This window comes from Pelmatolapia mariae, linkage group LG17, assembly GCF_036321145.2.
Source record: "Pelmatolapia mariae isolate MD_Pm_ZW linkage group LG17, Pm_UMD_F_2, whole genome shotgun sequence".
Lineage (NCBI taxonomy): Eukaryota > Metazoa > Chordata > Actinopteri > Cichliformes > Cichlidae > Pelmatolapia > Pelmatolapia mariae.
The window spans coordinates 26,536,432-26,563,950 of NC_086242.1; the positions used below are offsets into that span (position 1 = coordinate 26,536,432).

The window sequence follows — 27,519 nt, forward strand, 5'->3', positions numbered from 1 at the left end:
CACAACACAATGCTATAATCCAAAATTCATTAAAGTCCTGTTTTTAATTTTAACTGATGAAAAAAACAATACATCAATTTGATAAAAAATTGAATTAGTTTTGAAAAATATAATATATTTCAAATATGAGACCAGCAACACATTTTTATAAAAACATGCGAGCAAAGGGAAAACAAATGAAAACCAGTTATCCCTTTGCACAACTGGTTATTGTATAATTATTATCTGTCCATCCGTCTATTTTCTCCCTCTTATTCACTGCAGTCACAGTGGTGCTGGAGCCATCCCAGCTGTCACAGGGCAAGAAGCAGGGTACATCCTTGAGAGGTCACTAGTCTGTGGCAGGCATAGAGTATTGAGACAGACAAGCATTCACACTCACACCTACAGCCAATTTAGAATCACCATTCAACCTAACATGCATGTCTTCAGACTATCGGAGGAAACCGGAGTACTTGGAGAGAATCCACGCTGGCACAGGGAGACCCTTGTCCTGCCCAGGACCCTTTGATTGTAAGGCAACAGTGCTAACCACTGTGCCACCCTGTGTAATTATTAAAAGGAAAATATCAAATGTAATTCAGGTTAGTGGGTAACAGTTCAAAGCTTTGAACTGTCACCCACTGAAAACATTTAGTAACTTGCCAAATTAAAAACATCATGAAGCAAGCTCTGAAATGTTGAGCCACTGTAGTCTTTAAAAGAGGAGATGCAGCGCAGTAGTAAATATGTCCATGTTTCAACTTTTTTTTCAAACCTCTTTTTGGCATCTAAAACAAATGGAGCGCATTGATTTTTAAAACAAAAAATACAATTTATAGTTTTGACATTAGATTTGTTCTTTCTGTAAATGCAAATCATTTCATTTTGTTTTTATTTACGTTTTAAATAGTGTTAGAACAGCACTGAGCACTTTATCCGCTACCAAACTTTCTGAAAAATTTGGAAACTCTTATTATAGCTAAAATATTTGCTCCAATTTGATGTCACAAGAGTCATCCAATATCAATGTTGAACTGAAAACATGACGTTTATATGTGTTAGGTAACTTTTGTCTCTTATAAACCAACTGTTTGCCAAATAGTGACAATTATATTTGTTTTGGGACTAATAAAGTCTTTTAAAAATACAAATAGTATGCTTAAAAAGTGCATAACAATGTGCTTTTTGCAGCTACCATCTGCTTTAAGTTTTTATAAAGCAGAGACTTGTTAAATTTGGAGAGCATTAAAGCAAGTCTGTGATTAGTCAGGCAGTTTACCTGCTCGGTGAATGCTCAGCTTAATGCACAGCATCACTGCAAACAAAGCTGTGGAAGTGTAAGAGAAGTTTGTGGTTTTGCAAGGCTTGTGAAGACTTGCCAGTGTTTCTGTCCATTTTGGTAATTTATGTCAAGTGAAAATGCAAAACAAAATCTGTCAAAGTCTGAAAATCTAGTGATTTGTATTTTATAGTAGTATAACTTGAATCTCTTTATGATTGCAGAATTGTTTCAGTACCAGTAAAAATGAGCTGAATCTATTAAAATGATGCCTTGTGGTACATCATAACAGGAGACCTGTTAGGTTTCATGGTGGCGTCATGCACCAAATGGGAATCGTCATTATGGGCACCAGTAGAGGACCTGATTTGTTTAGAGAAATGTGACAAAACCGCAGCCCTATAAGATGATCCAGGGAAACATTTGACAGCAAGCTGATCCTGGGCCGTCCTGGCACCAAGGGGTGCAGGAACATCAGTGTGAGGATGGTGAGAGGAGCTCTGATGGCAGCAAGTCAGGGCCACTGGGCTCCAGAGAGAGTTGACCAAGAGTCCACAGTGTTCTTGGAAAATCGATCCCAAGATCCCGCACCCCTCACCCCTACACACACACAGACACACACAAACCTTGGTACACGCTATTTCTGGTGTGCTTCCCAGTCCTGCACTCGTCACCCCTCCACAGATGCGCACATACACACACGCGCGCGCTCCCTGCAGCCTGTACCCCAGAGTGAATATAATTAGCTTTTCTGACAGGTGGGAGGGATCGGATCTCGTGGAGAATGAAGTTACCAATTTACACCCGTATTACACTGTCATACACACTCACTTGCAAACATGCATCGCTCTCTCTTGCACACTACTCCCCAGAATGACTCTGACCCACTTTCTCAGCTTGCATGTAAAAAGAGACGGGTGGCACAGACATAGTCTCTTTAAAAGAAGTAACTTACAAAGGAGGGTCATATAAAGCACCTAATCAGGAGGTGGGCCTCACTTTTACCACTTAAAATCCTGTCATAGGCCTATTCAGTATATGTGAAATCAGCTGACTACTCAGAAATGGATTTCTGTCTTTTACGGTTTCCTCTTAGATCTTAAGATTGAGCCATTAAAATGACTAAAATGCTGTACAGGTCTTCATGAAGCAGTCTTTAATTACATCTCAAATAAAGTGTCATCTCTTACTGTGTTTTTATACTGGTGCTGATAGTAACTTCAATACCACTACAAATACAGAACAGTGTTGTTTAATATTCCAAGCTGTACAATCACAGCCAAAACCGAGTTTCATAATGTTCTAGATTAGTAAAATTTTGTATCACATCAGGAAGAAAAATAAACTATGGTCAGAAATTCATTACCATCCTCCAATAAGTGAAAGTCTTTGATACTTAAACTATACCAGTCTGCCCCTTTATTTATGCCACCTGCCTGATATTGTGCAAGTCCCTCGCATGCTGCCAGAAAGCAAACTGACTTGTTGGGCATTGACGCCTGAAATCTGGGAGGGGTCCTGTGGTTTCTGGCACCAGTAACATAGGAGCAGATCTTTGGGAGGACTGAGTGGTGTGTGTGGTTCCTGGACTTGAGATGTTTTGGGGTGTAGAGTGTTTCTCTAAGAGACTTGAACCTGAGGAGTTAGAACGTGTGGACCATCCCAGACAAACTCAAAACAAAACCACCCCCTTAAATAAGTGGTTGCATTATGCAGTACAATCTCAAGATTAATGACTCTAGTGACAAGCATGACAGTAGTCAGCGTAATATGAATATTTAACATGTCTCTTATGTGGACAGACAGACTTAAACAAATAAAGGTACACTAGGTCACATGTTTTATAGATGTTAGACATTAATCCACTCATATTGACCATATTTGTGATCACACAAGTTGTCACTTTCTTCATGTCTGCAGTGAAACTACAAACCTGATTGTGTGTGTGTTTTATTATCACCAGTGTAAGAAGAAACACACTCTAGTGTGTCCAGACTTCTCTAAGACGGGCTCCTGCCCACATGGCTCACGCTGTAAGTTGCAGCACCGCCAACGAGTCAAACGCCGCGCCAGCAACAGTGTGACCCCTCCAGCTAAGAAAGCACGCACCAAGGATCCTCTGAAGAGGTCTAAAATTTAAATCAACCTTTATCATGACTTGTAAAACTTTGGTCATGTGATTAATTATGTTTTGTTTTGTTGGCTTTTTCCCCCCCTTCTGTCAGACCCCATCTGTCTGTTGTGATGCCACAGGATTCTCAAGCATCACTGGGGATGCCCTCCACAGGTTCGTTGGTGCTGCCCTCATTTATCTCCCTCTCCAGCTCTCCAGAGGAGGCAGATGCACCAGACACGCTTCCTACTGATGCAGTGCAAGTCAAAGGTATAAGCATCAACAACAAAACCCAGAGAGAGCAATGGTCACATAAGTTAACATAGTGCACTGTATGGACAAAAAATACCGGGTCACCTTTATATTACAACTACAGGAGCTGCTCAGCCAAAGAAACCAATGTCATGAATCCCTCAGTTCAGTTTTTGTCATTGTAGTTATTAAATCAGCAGAGAGTCAGTGACTATTACAACTCAGCACTCTGAAACCCCGCTCTGTAACTTTACGCAGTGTTAGACTTCCTGTGGTTCATTAACACTTCACAATTAAACTGCTTACAGCTGATCGTGAGATATCTTGTTGGCTAAATCAACAATGTGGTACAATCATAAAAACAAGTAATGTACTGACCCTTGGAAATGTGGCCTGCATAAGAATGGGAGACAAATAAAGTAGATTATCACTGTATATTCCTATAATTAAGAAAACCCTGATCTTTTAATCTCCTGCTTCACTCCCTCACTCATGAAGAAGACCCGGAGATACATAAGTTCCTCCACTTACAGTAAAAACCTGTGCTGGATTCAAAGAGGGCACTCAAGCCTTTTCTGACTAAGAACCATGGTCTTGGTCTTGGAGGTGCTTATTGTCATTCCCGCCACTCAGCTGTAAACTGCTGCAGTGCAAGCTGGAGGTCACCACCTCATGAAGCTAGTCAGAATCAGCATATTTTATTAATCCCTAAGAAAATTATTTGGGTTACAAAGAACCATATCAACTATAAAAAGCAACGGCCATCAGAGGTAAAGTCTACCACCTGGCTATGCAGGGCTATAGACTAACCTTTTGCCACGTTTGCACTGGCGCACCAGTACAAAAGTTAGGCGCACCCAGATTTTTAACCCGCATCACTTAACACCGCAGTTTTACATGTGCACTTTTTTGGGGGGGAAACTGCTGTCCATACAGACAATATTGATTTGTAAATGATTAACTAACAATCTTGTCAACACAAAGTTCTTTATTTGGAGCACAGTTCTACAAGAAAGATAAGTTACTGAAAAAGTGCTTGTGCTTAAAGTGCCTTGGCACTCTTTGGCAATATTGTAGGCAATGTTAAACTTAATCATCACATCGGCCTCCTGTTACGACCTGTTTGCTGATTCGATTCAATTTTGCCTCAGACAGTCATAAGTATTATATTTCTGATCATCTATCAGTACTGACACTGTGAGACTTCATCAGAGGTGTGAGCATCACAGCAGATGCCTTTGTGTCAAAGTAACTGAGGATAAAACAGAAAAACATGAATGAGATTTTCCTGGCCTGGCCTTTTATAGCAGATAACCTTAAAAATATTCTGCAATTTTGCATAATTTTTAAAAAGTATAAATTTCTTCAGTATTGAACAGCAGAAATTAGGCTCTCTTGCCTGAGGTTATTTGAGTTCTAAAAAAATATATATATAGACGGCGGCCGACAGCGCTGTAAACAATGGTAGACTGGTGTGTAATAAGCGAATGAATAATGCTGTTTTGCTTCATGGTGGAAGCAAAACAGCAGAAGTCAGAGGGAATTAATGACGACATTTATCAAATGTGAAGCACAGTTTGGATCTTCTTTTGCTGCTGGTTCAGTGAATTTTGGTTGGAGAGAGACAAAACCTGCAGCTTAGAATCTAGCGCAAAAAAGATGTAAACGCAAAGCGCGGACCTGCCGACACATCAGAATCAGTGAGTTGTCGGCTTCCAGCCCCAAGGGCGCGTCCGTGTACGTGCCATCGGGTGAGAAAGCCGAGAAAGAGAAAGCTGATTCTGATGCGTCGGGTCCGCGCTCTGTGTTTACGTCTTTGTGCAGAATCTGCTTACCTGCTCTCATTTGTTGTTTGGTGGTTGTTGAAATACTTTTGTGAGCGTTTCTGGCAAAATTCATTTATATTTAAAAGTCCATTTAGGATTTAATGAATTGATATCGCTTTATTCAAGCTACTCACCTCCCTCTATCCACCTGCACTTTCGAACGTACACACAAAGGACTACAGAAATATCTGGACCACGGCCAATCAGAGAGGTCCTGCCGCTGACTATCTCTGATTGGTTTAGACCACGATAGAGGCATAATGTGTGTATGTTGTTGACCACACGGAGACTCGAACAGCTGTTGGTTGCACCGGTGAAACCTAGAATTTTTTTTAGTCGCACCATTGAAAAATTTAGTTGAATTTGCGACCAAATTGGTCGCACTCTAGAGCCCTGCTATTCCTAGATATTCTGCCAGTCAAAAATTATGAACAGATTCAATGAAAAGGGGCAGCCTCAATGGAGTCCAAAACCCACTGGAAAGGAGTCCGACTTAATGCCAGCAACACGGACCAAACTCTCACTGCGGCTGTACAGGGGCCAAATGGTGCTTTATAACAAGCCAGATACACCATACTGCCGTAGTGCCTCCACCGGATACTGCGATGTCCAAGTCAGTAAGATATATGTAGACTGTGCAAAGTCTCCTCACAAGGATAAAGAGCTTGTCCAGTGTTCTGCGACCAGGACAAAAAAAACCCTCATTGTTCCTCCTAAATCTGAGGTTCAACTAAAGGATGGACTGTCCTCTTGAACAGGGAAGCCACCATTCAAATCTGCTAATCCAGAGGCACCGCCCTAGATTTGTATGCACTGTTGCAGAGACGTGTCATACAAGACAGCCTCACAACATCCAGAGTCTTAGGGAATTGAGGGCGAATCTCATATACCTTCAGTTGAAGTCAGCAACATCCCAACCCCACTGTATACAGTGTGATTAGAGTGCTGCTTTTCACTCCTGACTCGTCTGACAGTTTGCCAGAATCACTTTGAGGTCAATCGAAAGCCTCGTTCCATTGAAAGTCTCGCTGAACTCCTCCCACACCCAAGTTTTTGCTTAAGGTACTTCCAGAGCAGCAGCCCCCTTATCCTACCAGTACCTATTAGTTGCTTCTGGAGTCCCGCAGGCAAACAAAGTTCAATCACATATCGTTTGAAAAGCAAGGTGTACAGAGGCAAAACTGCAAAATGTGCCATCGTCCAAATACTTCTGAACCCATCTTTATGAACTATCTGAACTCAAAGCTTCTACACACTGGTGTCCTGAATTGTCTTTTATTAATAGTTGTCCAGTCATGTTCTGCTACAGTGATGTGCACACAATAATGTTTCATTCAATGTTGTGGGGATCAACTTTTTTCCACTTCGCAAGATAATCTGGTACTCCTACATTTTTTTACAACCTTTTTACAACCATAGATTCTGAGAGTCCTTGTTACTTACTTCATATCTCCAAATGTGGTAGAATGTTTAAATTAGCAGTCATGGCAAAAGGTAAGCTGTCATAGAATATTCCTTAAGAGGACTAACTGCGATTCATTTGGTGTAAAAGTGCTGACACAGAGGTGTATTGTCCACAGATGCTTTGTAGGAGGTTCTTTTTTGTCATGAATACATCATTGCTTAATTCGTGGGACTGGGGAGTGGTGGTCTGTCTGAGCTGTAGACAGATAATAATGATCAGGAGGTGAGCTTTAGAGTGTGTCTGGTGACGCTCAGTGGAGGAGTAATAATGCTCAGAGGACAGAGGTAATAATATTTCAGTTTATGGCTGGATGGCACAGCTGAGCTCTCTGTTGACAGACTTGAAAGATAGAGGATTAGGACAGAGGCCATCCCATCCCCCTCCCTTGCTTTCACCAGGCTTCACCCATCCACCTGCCCCTGCCTGCTGAACATACACATACTCACCAACTGGTTGTCACTTCCAGTGCAGCATTTGTTTGCATCTAACATCTGTGTTCAACCTGTTTGACCACACATTCCACAAATCTATCTTTTCACACAGTTTGTGTTATGATTTCACAAATTTTGTCTGATGATTCAAATAAGTAAAAGGCAATGGATAATTAAGAGTGACGGCAAAAATGACTGAAATTAGAATTGGACAGTTGGATAGTCCCCTTGCTCTAAGTATCCATTTAAAAATGACATTTTCTCCTTGATAAAGTCATTATGCTAAAGAGTAGTTCAAGTCATACAGAACCAGTCAAGACACTGAATATCAATAAGGCCATTTTTCTACTGTATATAATTTTAATATCACTCACTGCAATTCTAACTCAGCTATTCTGACTGAAGGCATGAAAAACTTTTTTGTCACTTTCACAGTGCGAAAAAACTGCTAAAAAGTTAGCTAAGCAAACTGTTTGTGGAAAACATATGTAAAGTCTGTGTGCCACATGAAGACTTTACTTAGTCCAGTATGTTTAGAAATTTATGTCTTGATTTTTTTTAACTCTTATTTTTTGAATGTATGATGACAAAATGATTTTTCCGTAAGTAAGTCGTTTAAGAAAGCCTGAGAAAGGTACTGTATACTCCTTTTATCAAATATAATCAAGCAACCCAGTTCATGCATAATGTGGAGACCATTTTCAGCTTTGGCACAGGTACGCCGTCTCAGACTGCTCTTGCTGCCAGTTTTGATTAGCTGTTCATCATTTCATTGACTAAAGGGCCAATGAAAGGAGAAGAATCCTGCTTTTTGGGATTCTAATGACATGTCAACTTATGTCAGTAACTTTCACAGCAGCTTGTTCCTATTCCTGCTGCATATTCATAAAGCTGGTGTTTTTCACCTGAGAGAGTCTGTTTCTCATAACCATCCATCCATTTTTTTTAAATAATATAGGATTGCAGAGGGGAGGGGGTTGTCATAGTGCAAGATGCAGGGTGTATACCTTGGACTAACAAAGTCAGAGTACACTAACATGTCTGTGTACTCTGACTTTCTCCCACAGTCCACAGACATGCATCTTAGGTTACCTGGCAGTTCTAATTTTACCCCAGATTTGAGTGTGAATTACCTGTCCAAGGTGTACCCTGCGTCTTGCCCTGTGACAGCCCCTTACTTGGAATCAAGCAGCACCTTTGACTGACCTGAGTCATCTTGACCTCTCACCCTATCCAGTAATACATAGTCCCAGTCCAAATATTTTTTAATAATAATCTTGCAGTAGACACTGACAGGTTTCAGCACGGCTGCAATTTTAAGATCTCAAAATAAGTAAAGAAGTCACAACGACAAAGTGCTCAGGCAGTTGAGTATGAACTGAAGATTATAACTTATGTAAAGGTTTTGTTTTTAAAGGGGCTTTTGAAAACTTTTTGATTACTGCCTTCATATACAAGCGGTTTATATTTCCCGGTGATTAGTTACAATAAAGGTAGTTTAGGTGAATCAAAATGATGGTGTAAGATGTTTTAAGATGGCTGTCAAGACATGATTTTCGAAGGACTTCGGTGAGTATGGAAAGAAGTGTTATCAGCTGGAAGTTTCTCCTTGCAGAGTTCCCTCACATTGTAAGAAACATGTAGAATTGCAGATTGAAGCGACTCAGAAACCTCTGGAAACTAGAAATCAAAGAAGGTGCTGTTTTGTTTTGCGCTATGAAGAACATTTTAGACTAGAGCTTTGTGGGTGCCAGGAAAACACACACACAGACCATCACTGGCTCATCCGTCCACCCCCGCTGTCCAGTTGGTTTGTGCTCTTAAGTAATACTAATGACACACTGGTCTCTCACTAACACACTGCACCGCCCAGAGCCTCATTAAAGGTGGAACTGAGCCAAACAAGTTCCTCTTCACTTTGCATAAATTAGCTCAGATGCAATGTATCACTGCCAGGCTACACACACACACACACACACACACACACACACACACACACACACACACATATTCTCACCTACCTTCATTCATCGCTGTTGTACTGTTCCTATCTTCTTCCTCATTTGCTCATCAACTGAGATGTCATCACTCAATGTTTGAGCAGGATTCAACAGAGTCAGTTGCACATGAGCAAACACACAATTTGTCATTTTCTAACTGGACCTTTTTGTCATTTAATTTTTGCAAATACTCTCTTTTTTTTTTTTTTGTTCTTCCACAGAGAAAAAACTGCAGATCAAGCCTCGTCTGTAAGATCACAGAAACCAGTGGGACTGGACACGAAAGGATTTTATCAGGTTTAGTGTTATGTGAGTTCTGAGCTCAGGTTTGTCCTGGCATATGTATCCATCTGAATGAGTTTACTCAGGGCCTGAAAGTTTTATGCTTTTTGTCTATGAACATGTTTTACATATCAGTTAGATGTTTACAATGCCAGTTTTGTAAAGAAATAAAGTATTAACTCTGAATGTGTGTTGTCAGTTGGTTTTTTGGTTAGTTTTTTAATCTGAATCCAGATCTTTACCTTACAATCTAAAGCACTTTGGGATGACTGTTGTTGTGAATTGACAAGACAGAAATAAAACTGAATTGATTTGGAGTTGTGGTGTTGTGAAATGACCCTAGAGGGTTTGTGGGAGCTTGGCAGGTGGTGGCAACAAAAACGGTTTAAAGCCTGGAGATGAGAAACATAAGCACACCTTCGCCACATTGTGTGCGCCTGTGTTTGGCTCCTAGCCACTACAGCTTTAACACATAAAGCAGAAAAGACACTTTCTCAAAGAGGCTGTGCGTCCATACACACAGTAAATAAAGTCATGCTCAGCTCCTACAGTGGCTGCACATCTGCAAGCCACTTTGCAGCTCATCTCCACCCCAGCTCCTCCTTTCATGCCATGCCTGACTTATCAAGGTTCAAGGTTCTTTATTCGTCCCCTGCATAGTTATACAAGTATAACACACAGTGAAATGTAACCTGACACGCTCCTCGACTTGTGCAAAAGGGGGGGGGACATTATATATAATATATACATTAGGTGAATGTGCAGTAGTAGCATGTGTGCAGCAAGCAGGTGAATTCTGTACATTAAGTGAATTAAATAAGAATAGACAATCTATTTTACAAAATAGACAATATGAACATATTTAAAATTAAAGGAATTTGAAATGTACATTGTGCCGGTGGGTTTAGAGTGTCTAGAAGACAGTCCTGTCTCAGTCACTTATGGATGATGTGAGAGGGCGTGGGGGGGGGGCACGGTTAGCTTGGGGATAGAAGCTCCTCTTGAGTCTCTCTGTCCTTGCCCGGATGATGCGGAACAGCAGCGTTCTGCTGTACGGATCACTCTCTGAAGAGCTTTTTGGTCCTTAACACAGCTGTTCCCAAACCAGGATGTGATGTTCTGTGTGAGGATGCTCTCCACAGAGATGTCATATCTGATGTCACTGACAGCTCCTCTGTTCTGTGCTGGGGTCACGCTGCTCCTTTTCCTACATTTAAATTTAATGTATACGCTGAGCTGCCAAATATATAATATTTCCATTTCATATGATCTTTTGACTACAGTGGTCTTGACTGAAGTATACATGCACACTCTTATAGACCACTTTGTTAGGTAAACCTATTCTACCTCATCTCTAATCAGCCAATCACATGGCTGTGACTCAGTGCATAGGAATGGACCTGTTTAAGTTCAAATGAAGCATCAGAAAGGGGAAGAAAGTAGAACATCTTGTTGCGGTATTACTGCTTCACATCTGTCATGAAACACTGTGTGGAGGAAAAGCTTTATGGACCCTAATGCATGACTCTTGAGACAGGAATACACTTCAAACAAGCTTTAATGCTTCTTGGTCCAGAAAATCCCAAAGTCCAAAATCCAGATGATAACCGGGCACCACATCAAGGAATCCAAACATCCAGAAAATGCATTGGAAACTTGGGGAAAGCAGAGCAAGGGAGACACACAGCAATGTGGACAATGCAAAGAAGGACAAGGGCAGACTTGGACAATATATACACAAGAAGTAAAACTAATTACAAAGCACCAAAGACGCATGCCTTTCAAAATAAAACGGCAAGCAACTAAAAAGGAAACCCAAAGATGCATAAAAGAAAATACAATGGAACAGTAGAGAAGATAGATTAAACTCAAACGAACAAGTAAATACAAATGAATACTTAAAATTTAAACAGCAGCCAGAATATAAATGGAACCAGAACTAAAGATTAAAAATAAATAAATAAATAGGATACGAATGTTAAAACACTGGATGAAAGACTCATTTTTATTTTATGTATGTATTTATTTGGTTTTTAAAGGTACACCATCACCTCAGTTACTTTAAAAAGGTAACACAGTTAATATCCATGTTAACCATACTCAGAATATTCCTGTAATGTTGAAATCACCCCACCTACAGTCCGAAGCCTCAGCACTGACATTGTGTAACACAAGCACTACTCTGATGTAGTATAGGATACCCCCTAACACACAGTTAGGCACACTCTAAAGTATAATTATATACGTATAATAATTATATTAAACCTGACTAAGCCTATTTATCAGGTTTACTAAATATGGCAAAAAATTATTAACTCGAGGTCCACGTGTGTTTTCATGTTTAAGTGTTAATAGTTTCCTCTGACACTGAAACAACCTTCAGCATTTACCTTCCAGCCTTCTCCATTTTTGTAATAAAACTCAGTTGCATTGAATTTGTAATACACACATTTTTTGTGTGTGAGTGTGACAAGTGTGGCACCTTATCCTCTGGTTTATGAGGCAAACCTGCAATTTAACCAAAGCATTGTGATGGCAACAGTCAGTGTGACACATGTACTACTTCAGCGGTCCCCAACCCCCGGGCCACGGACCGGTACCGATCCGTGAGTTGTTTGATACCAGGCCACGAGAGTTGAGGCTCAGGTGTGAAATTTATGGTTTTCAGGGTTTTTATCGGTTTTTAGTGTTATTTTTTTTAACACTAAAATGTTTATCATTAACTTGATTTCCCTGGGTCTTTTCCCGTGTGTATGAATAAATCTTCTTTTTTTTGGTACCAGTATTGGTTTTATTTTGTTGTATTTATCCGTGACACCTTAAAGGCCGGTCTGTGAAAATATTGTTGGACATAAACCGGTCTGTGGCGCAAAAAAGGTTGGGGACCGCTGTACTACTTCATACCTAGGTAGGACACCATAAAAACACATACCAAAGGAAAACAATGGTGAACCTTCTGCACTAATTACAAATACTATTTCTAAACTTATTTTTTGAATTTTCAGGCACTTCTTACAGCTGCTTGTGAGACTTGCACAGGACTGGGGAGGATTTCTGTAGTATCCCTAATACAAAACACTTTCCATCAGTGTTTCAAAACGGGCAAAGCAAACATGCTTTAGTCTTTTTTGTAGCTTTAATTTAAAAGATTTATTTATTTTTTTCTAACCAGATTTTAGAAAGTTACAGAGATTTCTGCTGGTGTTTTTCTGGGTTCTTTTTTTTTTTATCTCTGTCCAGATTTCACTCTGAGCTCCTGGGTGATCTTTGCTGGAGACCCACTACTAAGGAAAAATAACAACAGCCTGTATTTCCATCTTTATTTGAAACACCTGACTCAAAGTAGCTATTATGAGGTCACTGAGACCAGATACCCTATTATGTTTATCCCAGGTACACAACTCTGTAAGCGCAGTAGCCACACCTACATGTTGTTCAGACCATTTCTTTATGAGATACAACCAATCAGAAGAAAGCTGAGTTACAGAGATATGAGCTGAAGCAACTTATTTCAGAGGATGAATACAGTAAGTAAGGATTGTTTTAAATTGTGAATCATGAATAAATCTAATAACAATTACATACAATTTTATATATATAGTGCTATAGTAATTGACAACGATAGCTGCCTCAAGGTGCTTTAGATTATAACAAAACCCCAACAGGTGACCCCTCTATGAGCAAGCGCTTGGCGACAGTGGGAAAGAAAAACTTCCTTTTAACAGGAAGAAACCTCTGGCAGAACCAGGCTCAGGGAGGGGCATCCACCTGCTTAACTGTTTAGGAATTGCAGCCATTTTTCTACATAGTTCCCCATTTCTGTGAATTACTCTAGGGTCTTTACCTTACAATATAAGGCACCTTGAGGCAACTGTTGTTGTGATTTGGTGCTATATAAATAAAACTGAATTGAAATTTAAGTCAAGTTTTAATTTGTCAGTTTTGGAACAGTGGCCTTCTTTCTTGGTTGGCTCCTTGGTAGGCTTCAGCATTGGTGGTTCCTGGGTTGTTCCTGAACATTTCCTCTCATCTCAGGGTGAGAGTTTGGTTCTTCTTACAGAGCTTGTCAAAGTGGTGACACATCAAAATAACTTGTACTTAATTTGGAATTGTCTGAACTGATGATCTTGGAATCAGCAGTTAATTAGAAATGGCTCTAACACAGACCATTCCAGCTCGTGTAAATCTACCTTTTTAAATCTTCACGGAGTTCTTTGGACTTGCCTATTGTTTTAAATATTGGTCAGACCTGATCACTAATGACAAGTTATCGGGCCTTGGCCTTTTCAACTTAAAATTAATTATAAAACCTTCAACACCACTTATTAAAAAGTTTAATTGGTAGTATATATATTTTGAAGCCTTTTAAAATAAAAGTTGAAACTTGTGCACCCAGTACTTGTTTTTAAGGTCACTGAAGCTCATTCGGCCATGGAAAAGGTTTAAGGGAATCATTATAAACCCCAAATTACCATGATATTCATGCCCATGATAAATGTACGTAAACTTCTTACCACGACTCTAAATGTGAAAGCATGTCATTGTTGAGCCAACAGTATTATAATTCTGACAATCCAATTTAAAGTCTTAATGTAATTGAATCAAAACTATTAAAGACCATGTACCTCTTGAGCCAGTTCAAATTCTCTAACACAAAATGCAGAAATAGCTCATATTTAAAAAAGCATATTGTGAGTTGCTGACTTTACTGCCTACCATACTGTTACACTCTGGTTGACTGTGTGTGTGTGTGTGTGTGTGTGTGTGTGTGTGTGTGTGTGTGTGTGTGGACGGGTATTAACATCTTCATGGGGACCAAAAGTTGGTAGTTTACTATACTTGTGGGGACAAACAGCCCTTGTGGGGACCAAAATCCCGGTCCCCACGAGTTTGAAGGCATTTTTGAGACTCAAAATGTGGTTTTAGTGTCAGGGTTACAATTAGGTCATGGTTTAGGGTCAGGGTTAGGCATTCATTTTTGATGGTTAGGGTTAGGGTAAGCAGCTAGAGAAAGTATTATGTCAATGAGATGTCCCCACAAGGATATAAATACACAGTGTGTGTGTGTGTGTGTGTGTGTGTGTGTGTGTGTGTGTGTGTGTGTGTGTGTTCTTTACAACATAAACATGCTATTTAACCTTGCAGGTGTGATGGCAACAAAAAAGTAGTTTGACACTTAATACAACTTTGATACACAGCTAGATAGTGACTATACAATCACATACATATATTTATACATGTCTTGTGCCCTAACAGCCTCCATCCAGCACATGAAAAGAATCACATAGAGGCATTGAAGAGTCTTTTATTGTATGTCTGAGCACTTCTTCTTTTTCAGATTAAGCTGCATTGATCATTGATCAATGCAACTCAGTGCAACTGATATTGTGAGATGTGTTTGGCAAAACAAGACTAGGTGTCTTTTCACATGATCCTATTATAACTGTGTTACTTTTAACTTTTTTATTCTCAACAGCAGCTCCTCTGAAAGTCAGCTTTTCCTTTTAACAAGTGTTTATGCGCAGGTACTCACTGCTCTCCCCAGTTATGATGAACACAATGGAGTTTATTATGAAACAAGCCTCTAACTGAATATCTATCCTGGGAGAGTATCTGCATGACAGAATGTCACTGGACTTGATGACGCACATCTATGTTTACACTGCTTTGCTAATTTGACAAACTAAATAAGGGATTAAGCCCCTCTGGCTGTGTTGATGGCAGCGAGGGAACATGTCACCTAAGTGGTTGGGGGCGATCGTGGCTCAAGAGTTGGCAGTTCATCTTGTAATCGGAAGGTTTCCGGTTCGAGTCTCGGTCGTTGTGTCCTTAGGCAAGACACTTCACCTACTGCCTACTGGTGTCAGCCAGAGGGGCCGATGGCATGATATAGCAGCCTCGCTTTTGTCAGTCTGCCCCAGGGATGCTGTGGCTACAACAGTAGCTTGCCTCCACCAGTGTGTGAATGTGAGAGTGAATGAATAGTGGAATTGTAAAGCGTTTTGAGGGTCTTGAAAAGCACTATATAAATGCAGTCCATTATTAAGTGTGACAGTGTGGCTCATTTCTGAGTTTTTGGGTGGAGAACTGGAATTCTGTGGGCTCCATGAACACACCTGTGCATATGTTCAACTCACTGTTAGTTTTTGTGATGTGACAACAACTTTGGAAATTAGCAGGGTATATTGTATCATAGGGTGTGACAATATACTGAAACTAAATGAATAATTCATTAAAATTATGCGTATGTGTAGTTAGGGTTATGGACACCTTCCAGTTTAGCTTGGATCTCTTTCAGTCACTACTTTCCTATAGCCTCACTGTATGTTTCTGTTGCTCTGGCAACTTGTCTCACTTCCCACAACAAACTAAGTCACTCACAGGAATGCAGCCAGGTTGCTGGCTTGAGTCAAGCTCTTCCCTCCACCTTGACTCACAGATGGCTCTACAGTTTGGTGCTCTGCTGTACTGTCATCATTTTTATGTGCAATTTAAGTACAGCACATATTGTTGACAGTTGTTTATACTTGTAAAAAAAACCTTTTTATTGATACCATTATTTCACATTTTCTATAGACTTTGAGATCTATATCTTTTATAAATAAAATAAAATAATCACTCAGTAACTCTTGTATTAAAAATCTGATATTGTGAGATGTGTTTGGCAAAACAAGGTATTGGAAAACTCTGTGTATCAAAGCTAGTTTTGCTTCGTACCCATCACTTAGATTAAATAATGTCAGTACCTTACAATAACCATTTGTAATTGTACAAAAATAGTTTGACAAATAACTGTAACAATGTTTTTTTAATGATTTTTTTTAATGATTACACAACAGTATTAAGTCAATACTATTTTACCCAGTCAAGACTATGTAATTTGGTGTTCACTATACACTGTATACATTCTCTCTTCATACTTCATGCTACATAACCAGAGATTACACTATAGAAAGTAGACAGTGCTAAAATCCTCTTCCCACCAATGGCAGTAGCCAACAGGTCTAGTTTGGTTTTCTTGATTTATTTCTTTATTTTTGTTTGGGGGGTTGTTTGTTTGTTTTTTATTCCTCCAAATAATTCTTCATATAAAATTGGACCATCAGGTTGTGTCCAGATTACAGTGCAGATGGCATTCTTAAGCTACCAAGCAGTATCCATTATACGAGGGTATCGCACAAACAGAAATACCTGCTAATTTTTGCCAAGCAACGGACCAATAAATGCATTAAAAGGTGCAAGCAGAGAGGTCTAATTCAGTCATTCAAATTAGCGGAGGTGAGGCCTAATGCAGTACATCTATCAATCAAAGTGTCCATGCCAGCCTGAAATGGTCGGCAGTGAAACTGTAAATTTTAAAATACAACATTTTTATTCCAGTTGTTTTCATTTTATGCATTTTGCTACTTGCCATCCAACTTACCTCACCTGCAGTGTCTCTAAGCCCATCAGTTTAAGAACCACTTATTCTGATCCACACGATAACGTGAGTCTGTTGTTTACTACTCTGGAAAGGTCCTCACTTTCAAATTTACAGCACTAGTGGATACTGAGAGTGAATGTTGAGCCCAGTTAAAAGTATTTCTATTCAAATAGACAAGAAAACTGCATTCTTTAGGACACTGTTTGTTTCATCAAGGACGTACTTGGGGTTGAGATCCTTCAGATGATGAATGTGACCAAGTTAAAAACTTTTGCTCATGTACAGATTGCCACAAACTGCCAGTCAGACTGTGATGAATACATTTTGCCAGGATAGGTATTTGAGTTGTGTGTGTGCATGTCACTTTTCACTTGACTTCTCTCTCAGTGGTATTGACAGCAGCGCGCGGAGATGGAGAGCTTAACATGTTTCTCAGAAAAAGCAGAAGAGAGGGAGCCATCACTCTTCTCTTCTCACCACACATCCCCTCCCTCCCTCCCCTTCCTCCCCCTCCTCACCCACGCTGCTCTCTTACGCTGAAGATGTAAGTGCCTTAGACAGATGTCTGCTGCTTCTTGTCTAAAACCCTCAACATGAGCTGCTGAGCTCGGCAAACTCTAATTAAGATCAATATTTCAATTTTTAGTAAAAGCGCACGAGATGGAGAGAAGACAGGGAGAGAAATCATCTGTCCATGGAGACTCGAAGAGACAAAAAGAAAGGTCAACTGTGATCCTTCATCGGGTGTGTGTTTGTGTGAGAGTGTGTGTTGGAGATTTGACAGAACTGGCTTGTGAGAAAGCGCTCAAGAGTTCTAAAAATCCTATTTTGCTGTTTAGTTTAAGTTTCTATGCCCTGTTACTATAACAACATCATCAATGGATGGACCGACAGGTTGAGCTGTCAAAAAGGAAAGCTGCGTGGCTGTTCTTTTACGATTACAGGAACAAGCCAGATAGATCATGAGACATGGACAGATATATGAATACACAAAATATTAAAATATATTGCAATTGTATACATGTGTTTAGACAGACATGGAATCCTGAGCTACAGTAACACATGCACTGCAGCCTGAACAGTACTCTAACAGTATGCTAAAGGCGTGCCTAATCCAGTCAAACTGGACATTAAAAGTGAAATGTCACATACACATACGCACTGATATGACAACTGAGTGGTAAGCAAAAGTAATTGTACTTGTTTGTCATTTGTTGGGTTTAAAAAAGTGCTATATAAGAATCAGTCCATTTACCATATCCATAACATGAATTATATTGGTGTTAGCTCTGGTGGGATGAGCAGAGATGTTGCTTGTTTCAACGCCATAAACTGTATAAAAGATGGAATCATGTAATCATTGTGACATCACACAATTTTTTGGCCTCTGCTGTGTTTGTTTTCTTGGAGACAGAATTAAGCATATTTAGATAAGAGGGTGGAGCTCTAATTACTAGCTAATGGTAGCAAACTTCATCCTCAAACTGGCAGATGGAGTGACTAGCAGAGAGCAACTGGCACGCCTGTCAATCAAAATATTTTTGCCTTTTATTGCAAATCCAAAATCAGCTATTGTACATTTTTTTATGAAGGGAGTAACTATGTATAGAGTCCAAAAATGTTTTTGTATCTTTTGTAACAAAGCTTCCATTTCCTTACATCAAAGTTAGTGAGATTTATCATTGTCATTTATCCTCATCCATCTATACTGCTTATTCTTTTGGGGAAACCTGCAGTCAGATTAGACTGAAGACATCATTTGGAAGAGTGATGAAACATTCATTCTACTCACAATTCTGCATCCAGATGAACAGAATCAACTTTCTGGGATTTCTTTACCTGGATTATTGAGCATGCATGAACATGGCACAACCATTAACATGGTTCTGCTAGAGGTTTCTTCCTGTTAAAAGGCAGTTTTTCCTTCCCACTGTTGCCAAGCACTTGCTCATAGGGCATCATCTGAATGTTGGGATTTTCTCTGTATTATTGTAGGGTTTTTACCTTACAATAAAGCACATTCAGGCAACTGTTGTTGTGATTTGGGGCTAAATAAACATAACTTAATTGAATTGCATGCAGACAAAATCTTGCTACAGTCATTTGCTGGGATGCTGGGATGTCCACTCTTCCTAGGAGCTCTTGTTTGGAAAAGTTGCCAGGATAAAAAGGTCATGGCAGCACAGCTTTACATTGCAAAGTTGCACCTGAACAAAATGCAAAAATCAAACCATAGCACAGCACATCTGCAAAAACACTTCGTACCAGCACCGTATCATACAGCAAACACGGTGGAGGAGGCTTGATGATTTAGGCTTGTTTTGCAGCCACGGTATTTGGGCAACTTACAGTGATTTAATCGACTATGAACACTTCTGCATACCAAAATACTCTAGAGTCAATTGTGAGGACATCTGTTCAGCAGCCAAAGCTTGGTTGAAACCATAACATGGAACAGAACACTGATCCCAAATACAGCGGCAAATCTGCAAAAGAAGGACCGAAAAAGAAAAGAGTGAATGTTTTGTAATCACTCAAAGTCCAAACTTCAGCCTGATTGAAATGCTGTGCTGTGACCTTTAGAGAGCTTTGCATAAATGAATGCCCACAAACCGCAATGAACTGAAGCAATGTTATAACGAAGATTGGGACAAAATTCCTGCACAATGATGTGAGAGACTCATAAAGTCAAACAGAAAAAAATTACTTCAAGTTATTGTTGCTGAAGGTTTTCACAGTCACCTGTGTTCGCCACCCAAAAAACGTCACTATAGAATTTAAGAAGTCGACTCACCAAAACAAAAGAAAACCAGACAAGATATGGTACGCTTGTTCTCTGTCACACAACTGTAATGAGTGTTTGGATTTGCCACAAGAGAAATGTTTGTTTTTGTTTTTTTTACTTTAAATATTAAAGTAGAAATTATAAATGAAGCAAGAGCAGAATTTTACTGTGTTTAGACAAAATTAAACATAACTCAATATAAGAAAACTATATAAAGTATAAATATATAAAGTAAATTTCAACATCTTTTACCCCTTTAACTCTCAAATAATTTTACATTTTCTTAGGTATAATAATTAAACTTTAACAACAAAAAGCCAAAACTGATAAAAACAAATTACTTAAATAAATGCAGTTTGCTGGCACTGAACTCCCTCTGAAGTTGACACTCTGTCACCTTCATCTCTCCATCCAGCACCTCATCCTAATTTAGCTTTCCTTTCCTTGGTGTCTTTCCATTTTTCACACAATGCATTTAGCAAACTGAATGTTTCTGAATTTCTTCCACAGGAAAACTAGAGTTTCTCTTTTCCCAAAGTTTCTGTGATCATCGCCTATGGATTTCTTAGTGTGCTGAGTTCACTCGCTTGTTCGGACAGCAGCCATAAGAATGTGCATGCTGGTGGGAACAGTTGTGTTGTGTGGTTTGGTCTTTCTACGAGTGTCTCTGGACTCAGTGATGGTTACGGTGTCAAATCTCGCACTGAGCTGAACTTCAGAGCAAAACAGACGTGTGTTACTAACTGTTGTTTGGTGTTCTCACATGTTCTGCTTCTTTGAGACCTTTTCATCGCTGTGGGGAACAAACATGATTTCTATACATGCCAGGCCTTGGAAATGTGGCAAAACTTGCTGTCTAAAGTAAGCCCCCTATCAACTTCACTCTTAATGCTCATGCATGTGTGCGTGTGTGTCATATCCTTTCCTTGCACAATTAAATCTGATTCCTCTGCAGCGGCATTAGTGACAAACCCCCCAAAGGCCTCAGATAACCCTCAGCCACCTCCCGGAGCTGGTCTGGATGCTGGCTACCTTGGCTCAAAGTGATCCTCATAGATCCTCCACCTTGCTGATGTCCGTTTTGCTTAAATCGGTAGAACTGCACTTGCAGCGAAGTCCCAGTATGCAAAGACACAATGAAAACCCTGACTTCAAAAATTTATGTCTCAAGCCCTCGGCCGCAGACACTCCCCTTCCCCTGACAATGAATGGACACAGCAGATCTTCTTAAATGCGCTATTTCTATGCAGACTGCTTAGCTTGGCGTTTGAGGGCCAGCTCCTGCTTATTAGATTTTTTTTTTTTTTTAAAAACCCTCTAATAATGACTTAGCACACCTAAACTTGAAATACCTTGATATGATTTCCGTCCCTTCATCTCACACTCTTCTTTTCATCGTTGCCAGCAGATTTGAGGCAGAGGGGGCGCGTATTTCATGGCCGCTTCGGACTGGAAGTTAAGCTCAGCAGCTGTGCAAGGTTTTGCTTTTCACATCTGACCAAGTTAAACTTACTGCCACCTGTTTTTCCCGCAGATCGGCACTTTCTCCCGCACATGTATCACTCAAGTGTCGGTGAGATGGTCCTCTGGGATGCGGCCACTGCTGAGGAGGCTAAGCGGGTCAGGTGCAGCGATGCCCCGTTTAAGTCCTATTCCCATGATGCTTATCGACATCTCATCCTGCTCAGCCTTGCTGTTATACCCCCGCCGAATTAATAATAATAAAAAAAAGACTTATGCGTCCCAGATGGAGACGCGCGCAGGGTTTAATTATGCGTGGATCTGCGGAGATGAGCTGAGATGATGCAATTTGTGCTTAATTGCGAATGAAAACAGAGCCTGTCCAATCATACTTAACCCCGCGCGCAGATACTCCGCGGCCTCCTCGTGGACCTGCGGAAACGCGGATTGATTTCCCGTTTTGGCAAAGGGGCGCGCGGCCTTAAATCGATCGGTGATTGATAGATTCGGGTGTGTGTGGTGTCTCCGGGATCTGGAAATGGACAGTGGGTCTGATACATTCTTCTCATTGTTTTATGCGTTTGATGTGCGCTCCCACACTTAAACCTGGACTTTTTTTTTTTAATTATTATTATTTTTCCAGTAGCAGTTTGAAATTCTCTCTTTGCTTTTTTTTTTTTTAAATTATTTGTACTACTACTTAATCCATAGTTTAGCTGGATTTCTCCTGCCTGTCCTTTCTTTTACTACCTTTTTTAAAGAACTATGTTGTTCCACGTGGCCCATATTTTTTTTATTTTTTTTATTTTTACCGGGTATATTCCCGGTCTTAAGGCAGTTCGTGAAATAGTCACGAATTGTAATCGATTCGTACTGGATTTATGAACTCCGTAAAAGTACTGGCTGTCAAATTCTATAAAAGATGATGTAGTGATCCCGGGGAAACAGTAACACACACACCTTCTTACATTCATGAAGCTCAAATGTAAAAAGTGTAAAACGGGTATCATTACAGGAGCTCCCCGCCTATAAGGGGGTGAAACAGACCTCCATAAAGTTGCTGCATGTTTGCAGGATGTTGATATCAGGAATGAAAGAGGTGGAGGTCGTTCTCCTTGCTGGGATTCTCAGCAGCCTCTTTACATCACAGACCGCTTCGCTCACAAGTCTTTCTCCTTTCTGAGTAAACATTTTTCCCTCCGAGAAACTCCGGTAGTTCTCCTCTTACTCCGTGCGCTCTTCCGTGCAGTAGCGTTTGCTCGGTCACTAGAGGGGGGGGATCTGCTGCACCTGTTCTCCCCTTCGTGTCCCCCCCCACCCCACCCACCGCCCTTCGGCTGCTTTCGGCTATCCTCGGCCGGCCGCTGCTAGACAATTGGGAGGCTCTCCCCCTATAGGAGAATGCAAATGCGCGGCTGCCAGCTCCTCCTCATTGGCCCGTCGCACCTCCGTGTGGGAGGGTCGTGGGGGCCACGCTGTCTTTATAAGTGCAGAGTGCCTTCCAGCGCCTCAGTTACACTGCGTTGTTGCTGTGAGGAGCTCTGTGAGGGCCGTCAGACACAAAACAGCTGGAATTTATCACCTCTTGTATAAAATTCCACACGAAAGGTCAACAGTGCGACCCAGCGAGAGAGAGAGAGGAGGGGGGGCAGCACCGAGGGGACCGAGCCTGTAAGTAGGCTGTTTAAATTCATAAATGGACTGACCACAAGAACCAGGGACAAGCCTCCTCCTGTCCCTGCAAGTAAGAGAACTGTTTGCAACTTCATCTGAACCCCACGGGCTCTGTAACCATCCGCACGCGTGCCATACCGGTTTGTGGATTCCTGGGACTTTTTGGTAAATCTTTATTTTTTTTCTTTTTATTTTTTTTTACACGCAACCCCGAGCAGCTCCCAGCGCCACACTGCTCGATGTGACTGTATGAGAAAAAACTTTAAGTCCGGGCCATGCTGCAGTGACTCGAGCCAGCAGCCTATAGGAGCTCGCGATCAACTTGTACACAGCGGGAGGCGCGGAGGGATGCTTGGAAAATATTTCTAACACGGCCGGAGAGCGGAGGAGAAGAGATCTGTTCCTGTCACTCGATCGAGCAGAACCGAGGACTGTAAATCACAGGGAGGCAAGTGGGCTGCAGAGGTGAAGCGAGGACAGGACAGGTTGGTGGTTCCAAATTCACTGGGCTCGAGTTTCAAGCACCCTGGGGGGGCTCCTGGTATTAAAGCGTGCATTTGACCTGGGATAAGTTGTCAACAAGAGCAGGGAGCGGAGGCGAACTGGCAGGTGTACAAGTTCATTTACATGCAGAGGTATATTCACGCCACTATATATAGAAGTTACTTAGGGACAAACAACCTTAATAAGTTTTCTACCCGCTTGCTGGCCCTGCAGTAGCCCCACGCACCGGGCGTGTGCGTGTGCCTATTTATACACCATACAACCTTTTATCCCTCTCCACAATCTGTATCCGAGAGGACTGCCCGCCGTCGGTTTGGCTGTGAGGGCAGGAGTCGTCGCATGGACTGACATGGCCACCGACCTCGCCATGAGCGCAGAGCTGCCCAACAGCCCTCTGGCCATCGAGTATGTCAACGACTTTGACCTGATGAAGTTCGAGGTCAAGAAGGAGCCGCCGGAGGCCGACCGCTACTGCCACCGCCTCCCGTCAGGCTCCCTCTCCTCCACCCCGATTAGCACCCCCTGTTCCTCCGTGCCTTCTTCGCCCAGCTTCTGCGCCCCGAGCCCGGGCGCGCAGCCTAACCAGGGCCTCACCAGCGGCGTCAGCAGCAACGGCAGCAGCAACAACAGCGGCGGCAACAACAATCACAGCACCGGGGGGAAACCCCAGCTGGAGGACCTGTACTGGATCCCCAGCTACCAGCACCACATCAATCCGGAGGCGCTCAACCTGACGCCGGAGGACGCGGTGGAGGCCCTCATCGGCAACGCGCACCACCACCACCACCACCACCAGACCTACGAGGGCTTCCGCGGGCAGCAGTACGTTGGCGAGGACCTCTCCGCGGCCTCGGCGGCCCACCATCACCAAGCGCATCACCACCACCACCACCACCACGGCCACCACGCCCGCCTCGAAGATCGCTTCTCGGACGAGCAGTTAGTCAGCATGACAGTGCGGGAGCTGAACCGGCAGCTCCGAGGCTTCAGCAAGGAGGAGGTGATCCGCCTGAAGCAGAAGAGGCGCACGCTCAAGAACCGCGGCTACGCGCAGTCCTGCCGCTTCAAGCGCGTGCAGCAGAGGCACATGCTGGAGACCGAAAAGTGCACCCTGCAGAACCAGGTGGAACAGCTGAAGCAGGACGTGGCGCGCCTGGTCAAGGAGAGGGATCTATACAAGGAGAAGTACGAGAAGCTGGCCAGCCGGACCTACAATGCCGGCGGACCCGCGAACACGAGAGATCCGTCCGGGAAACAAGCTAACGCCGATTTCTTCATGTGAGAGGGACTGCTGACCTGTAGCGCCTCACGCAGACATTCATTCACGTTTGTTCTTCGTTTCTATTTTGTTTACACTTTTTTCCTCCACTCACAAGACTTAAGCAGTAGCCGTGCACGGACGCGATTTTCAGTCTTAAACATGTTTAGGCGAAACTTCTGTAAGAATGCCGCAGCCTGTCAGGTGGGCACTTGGGATCACTGTTAGCCTGTAGACTTTTATTTGTGTATCCTCCGGTGCAGCAGAAGCTAATCACGAGTCTTACTGAACTAATATGACACGTGACTGTCTTAACTCAGAGAGAGCAGCGGGGTTGGTCTTAAAAACGAGGCAAATGTGTTCTGTTTAAAGGGGGAAAAGTCTGAATGAACTGAAAAGAAGAAGCAATACACCACCCGCGAAGAAAGACTGTTTATGAGCCTGTAATGCAGAGACTTTCCAATAATGCAAGTCTAATAATCCCCCCATCCCAACTCCCCCCATCCCCATTTGCAACCCTGCATGCAGGACATGTATGGTAACCTCTCCTCGAATCTTCCACGTGTATGGAAAGCATGGCCCACGGTTCGCATCTCCTCTTCCTCCTCTTTCTCTGCCATCAGTAAGGCCTGGGTATGCGGAAAAATAAAAAGCCAATGACCACCTCTTCCATCCTACACCCCGAGAGGTACAAGGAGAGAAAAAAATGGAGAACAATCTGCTGTAGTGCGTAAAAACTGGATGCGTCTTTAACTGCTATTTTCAATCAATTTTTCTATTGTTTTAAAAAAGAAAAAAAAAAAACATGACAAAAAGAGATTAACTGAGCCAGATTTTAGACTGTATTTATTTCCACCTGTACATACTGTGTAGAGAAAAGCAGTAACCTGTGTTATTTTACCCTCTCTCTCTTTCTCTGTTTTTAAAACAACAACTTGCTTTTTGTTGCTTGGATTCTTCGAAATGTCTTAAATACAAATGTTTGTATGTAACAGCATGCAAATCGTCTATGATATCCTCGTCCTCCTTCTACTGAACATGTGTAATGTTAAACTGCACTAAGAAGAGATCAAACTGGACATTTTGTTTTCTACTCATAGGATCTTTTGATCTGTTTAAAAAAAAAACAAAAAAAAACCCTGGATGTAAATTCTGTGAGGGGAAACCCTCAGTTATTACATGGACTGCATTCGCTGCTAAAATTCTATGCACCAACCCGACGATTAAAAAAGACTTAGGGTTTCTTTTTTGTTTCTTTTCTTCCCTTTTTTACGTTTAATATTGTAATCAAACGTCTTGCAGGGGCTGTGGGTTTAAACTGCAGTCTTAATGAGCGCTAATAGAAAAGTCTGATGGTAGAGCTTCCTGTTCTTGGAGTAACTCCATGCATTATTCTGTCAACAAGAAACCCCTGGTTCGTGTGTTTTCTGCTGCATAGATATATGTGCAATATTGTGCAGAAGTGCCCGATGCACAGACTACCTGTTGGAGGGCGAACCGTGCAGGGAGAGAGACTGGAAGTGTTTGATCAGGATGTCAGGGGAAAACAACAACAAGCTGAAGAGAAAACTGAGAAAAATGTGATTCCTCCAATTTTTTATCTTTTTATGGGAACCAAAAAAGGGGAGATATAAAACACAAGTCGATTCTTGCGAATTATTAACAAATTAAGCATTTCCAGTATGTAGACAAACATCAGATTCTATTCACCTATCTTTCTTATTTTAATTAGATTTTTTTTGTCTTTTGTGTAAATCTCAAATTTTCTCATATTTACCGAAAGCAACAAGAGCTTCAAAAAATGTGAAGTTAAAGAACGCGGGGAATAAATGCAAACCAACTTCTGCACAGTGCTGTAAATTTATATCTGTACATATGATTTCTATATTTATTCAATGAACGTGTCCTGACTGTCAACAAGTGAAAACCATACAAAGTGGAACGTTGTTGAGAATCTTGTTTTCATAATGTTTAATAAAAAGTTCTGTCCCAAATCCGTGCCAGTGACTGCCGCTGCCATCATTCTCTAACAACAGCTTTTATTTCCTATAAGAAAAAAAGAGATTTATGATTTATTTATAAAACGGTCAGAAGTCTAGCAAGGTTTTATTTTTCTCAGGTCACAATGTCCGTGTTAGTAAAATAATAATGTTCGATTGCGGGTTATTAAATGTGACCAAAGTCTCTAATTAGCGAAAGAACAGCAAACAAGCTGAACGATTTAATAACAATGTCGAAATATTTATAGCCGCTTAAACTATAATAGAAAAATGTTAGATAATTAAATATTGAACAATTAAATATTAAAAAATTAAATGGAAATTAAGAAAGAAAAAATAAATACAATAAATGATTTTTTAAATAAAAAAAGAAATAAAGAGGAAAACTCATAATATAAAAGCAAAGTTGGCACTATATTCGTGCTGGAACTATTATTATTATTATTATTATTATTATTATTATTATTATTATTATTATTACCTACTTATATTTTAAGGGTAAAGTCGCAAACGTTTTACACAATTTGAGTCGTGTAACTTTTATGAATCGTTCCATAATTGCACTTCGGTGTTTTTCAGGAGCGCCGCTCTGCTCTGGTTTGTCCGATCACGCAGAGCCTTGTGGACGCAGAAAGCTGCTCTTATCTCCTGCATCAGGGTCCAGATTTCCAGATTCTTTGTGTGTGTGTGTGTGTGTGTGTGTGTGTGTGTGTGTGTGTGTGTGTGTGTGTGTGTGTGTGCGTGAGAGAGAGAGAGAGAGAGAGAGAGAGAGAGAGAGAGAGAG

The 27,519-nt window shown here is 41.3% G+C and overlaps 2 protein-coding genes across 3 annotated transcripts in view; both read left to right on the forward strand.

Moving 5' to 3' along the window:
• Positions 1-9,851, forward strand: part of zc3h3 (zinc finger CCCH-type containing 3) — a 68,514-nt gene extending 58,663 nt beyond the window's left edge. The window contains exons 10-12 of one of the 2 annotated variants that reach the window (XM_063460549.1): positions 3,225-3,388; positions 3,487-3,644; positions 9,570-9,851. In XM_063460549.1, coding sequence (XP_063316619.1) covers positions 3,225-3,388; positions 3,487-3,644; positions 9,570-9,601 — 354 coding nt within the window. In that variant the 3' untranslated portion in view covers positions 9,602-9,851. The remainder of the gene's footprint in view (positions 1-3,224; positions 3,389-3,486; positions 3,645-9,569) is intronic. The other variant, XM_063460550.1, reaches the window with a different exon arrangement.
• A 12,987-nt stretch (positions 9,852-22,838) lies between these two features.
• mafaa (MAF bZIP transcription factor Aa) lies at positions 22,839-26,669 on the forward strand. The gene has a single exon (XM_063501020.1). The coding sequence runs from the start codon at positions 23,827-23,829 to the stop codon at positions 24,757-24,759; it is 933 nt and encodes a 310-aa protein (XP_063357090.1). The 5' UTR covers positions 22,839-23,826; the 3' UTR covers positions 24,760-26,669.
• The last annotated feature ends 850 nt before the right edge of the window (positions 26,670-27,519 follow it).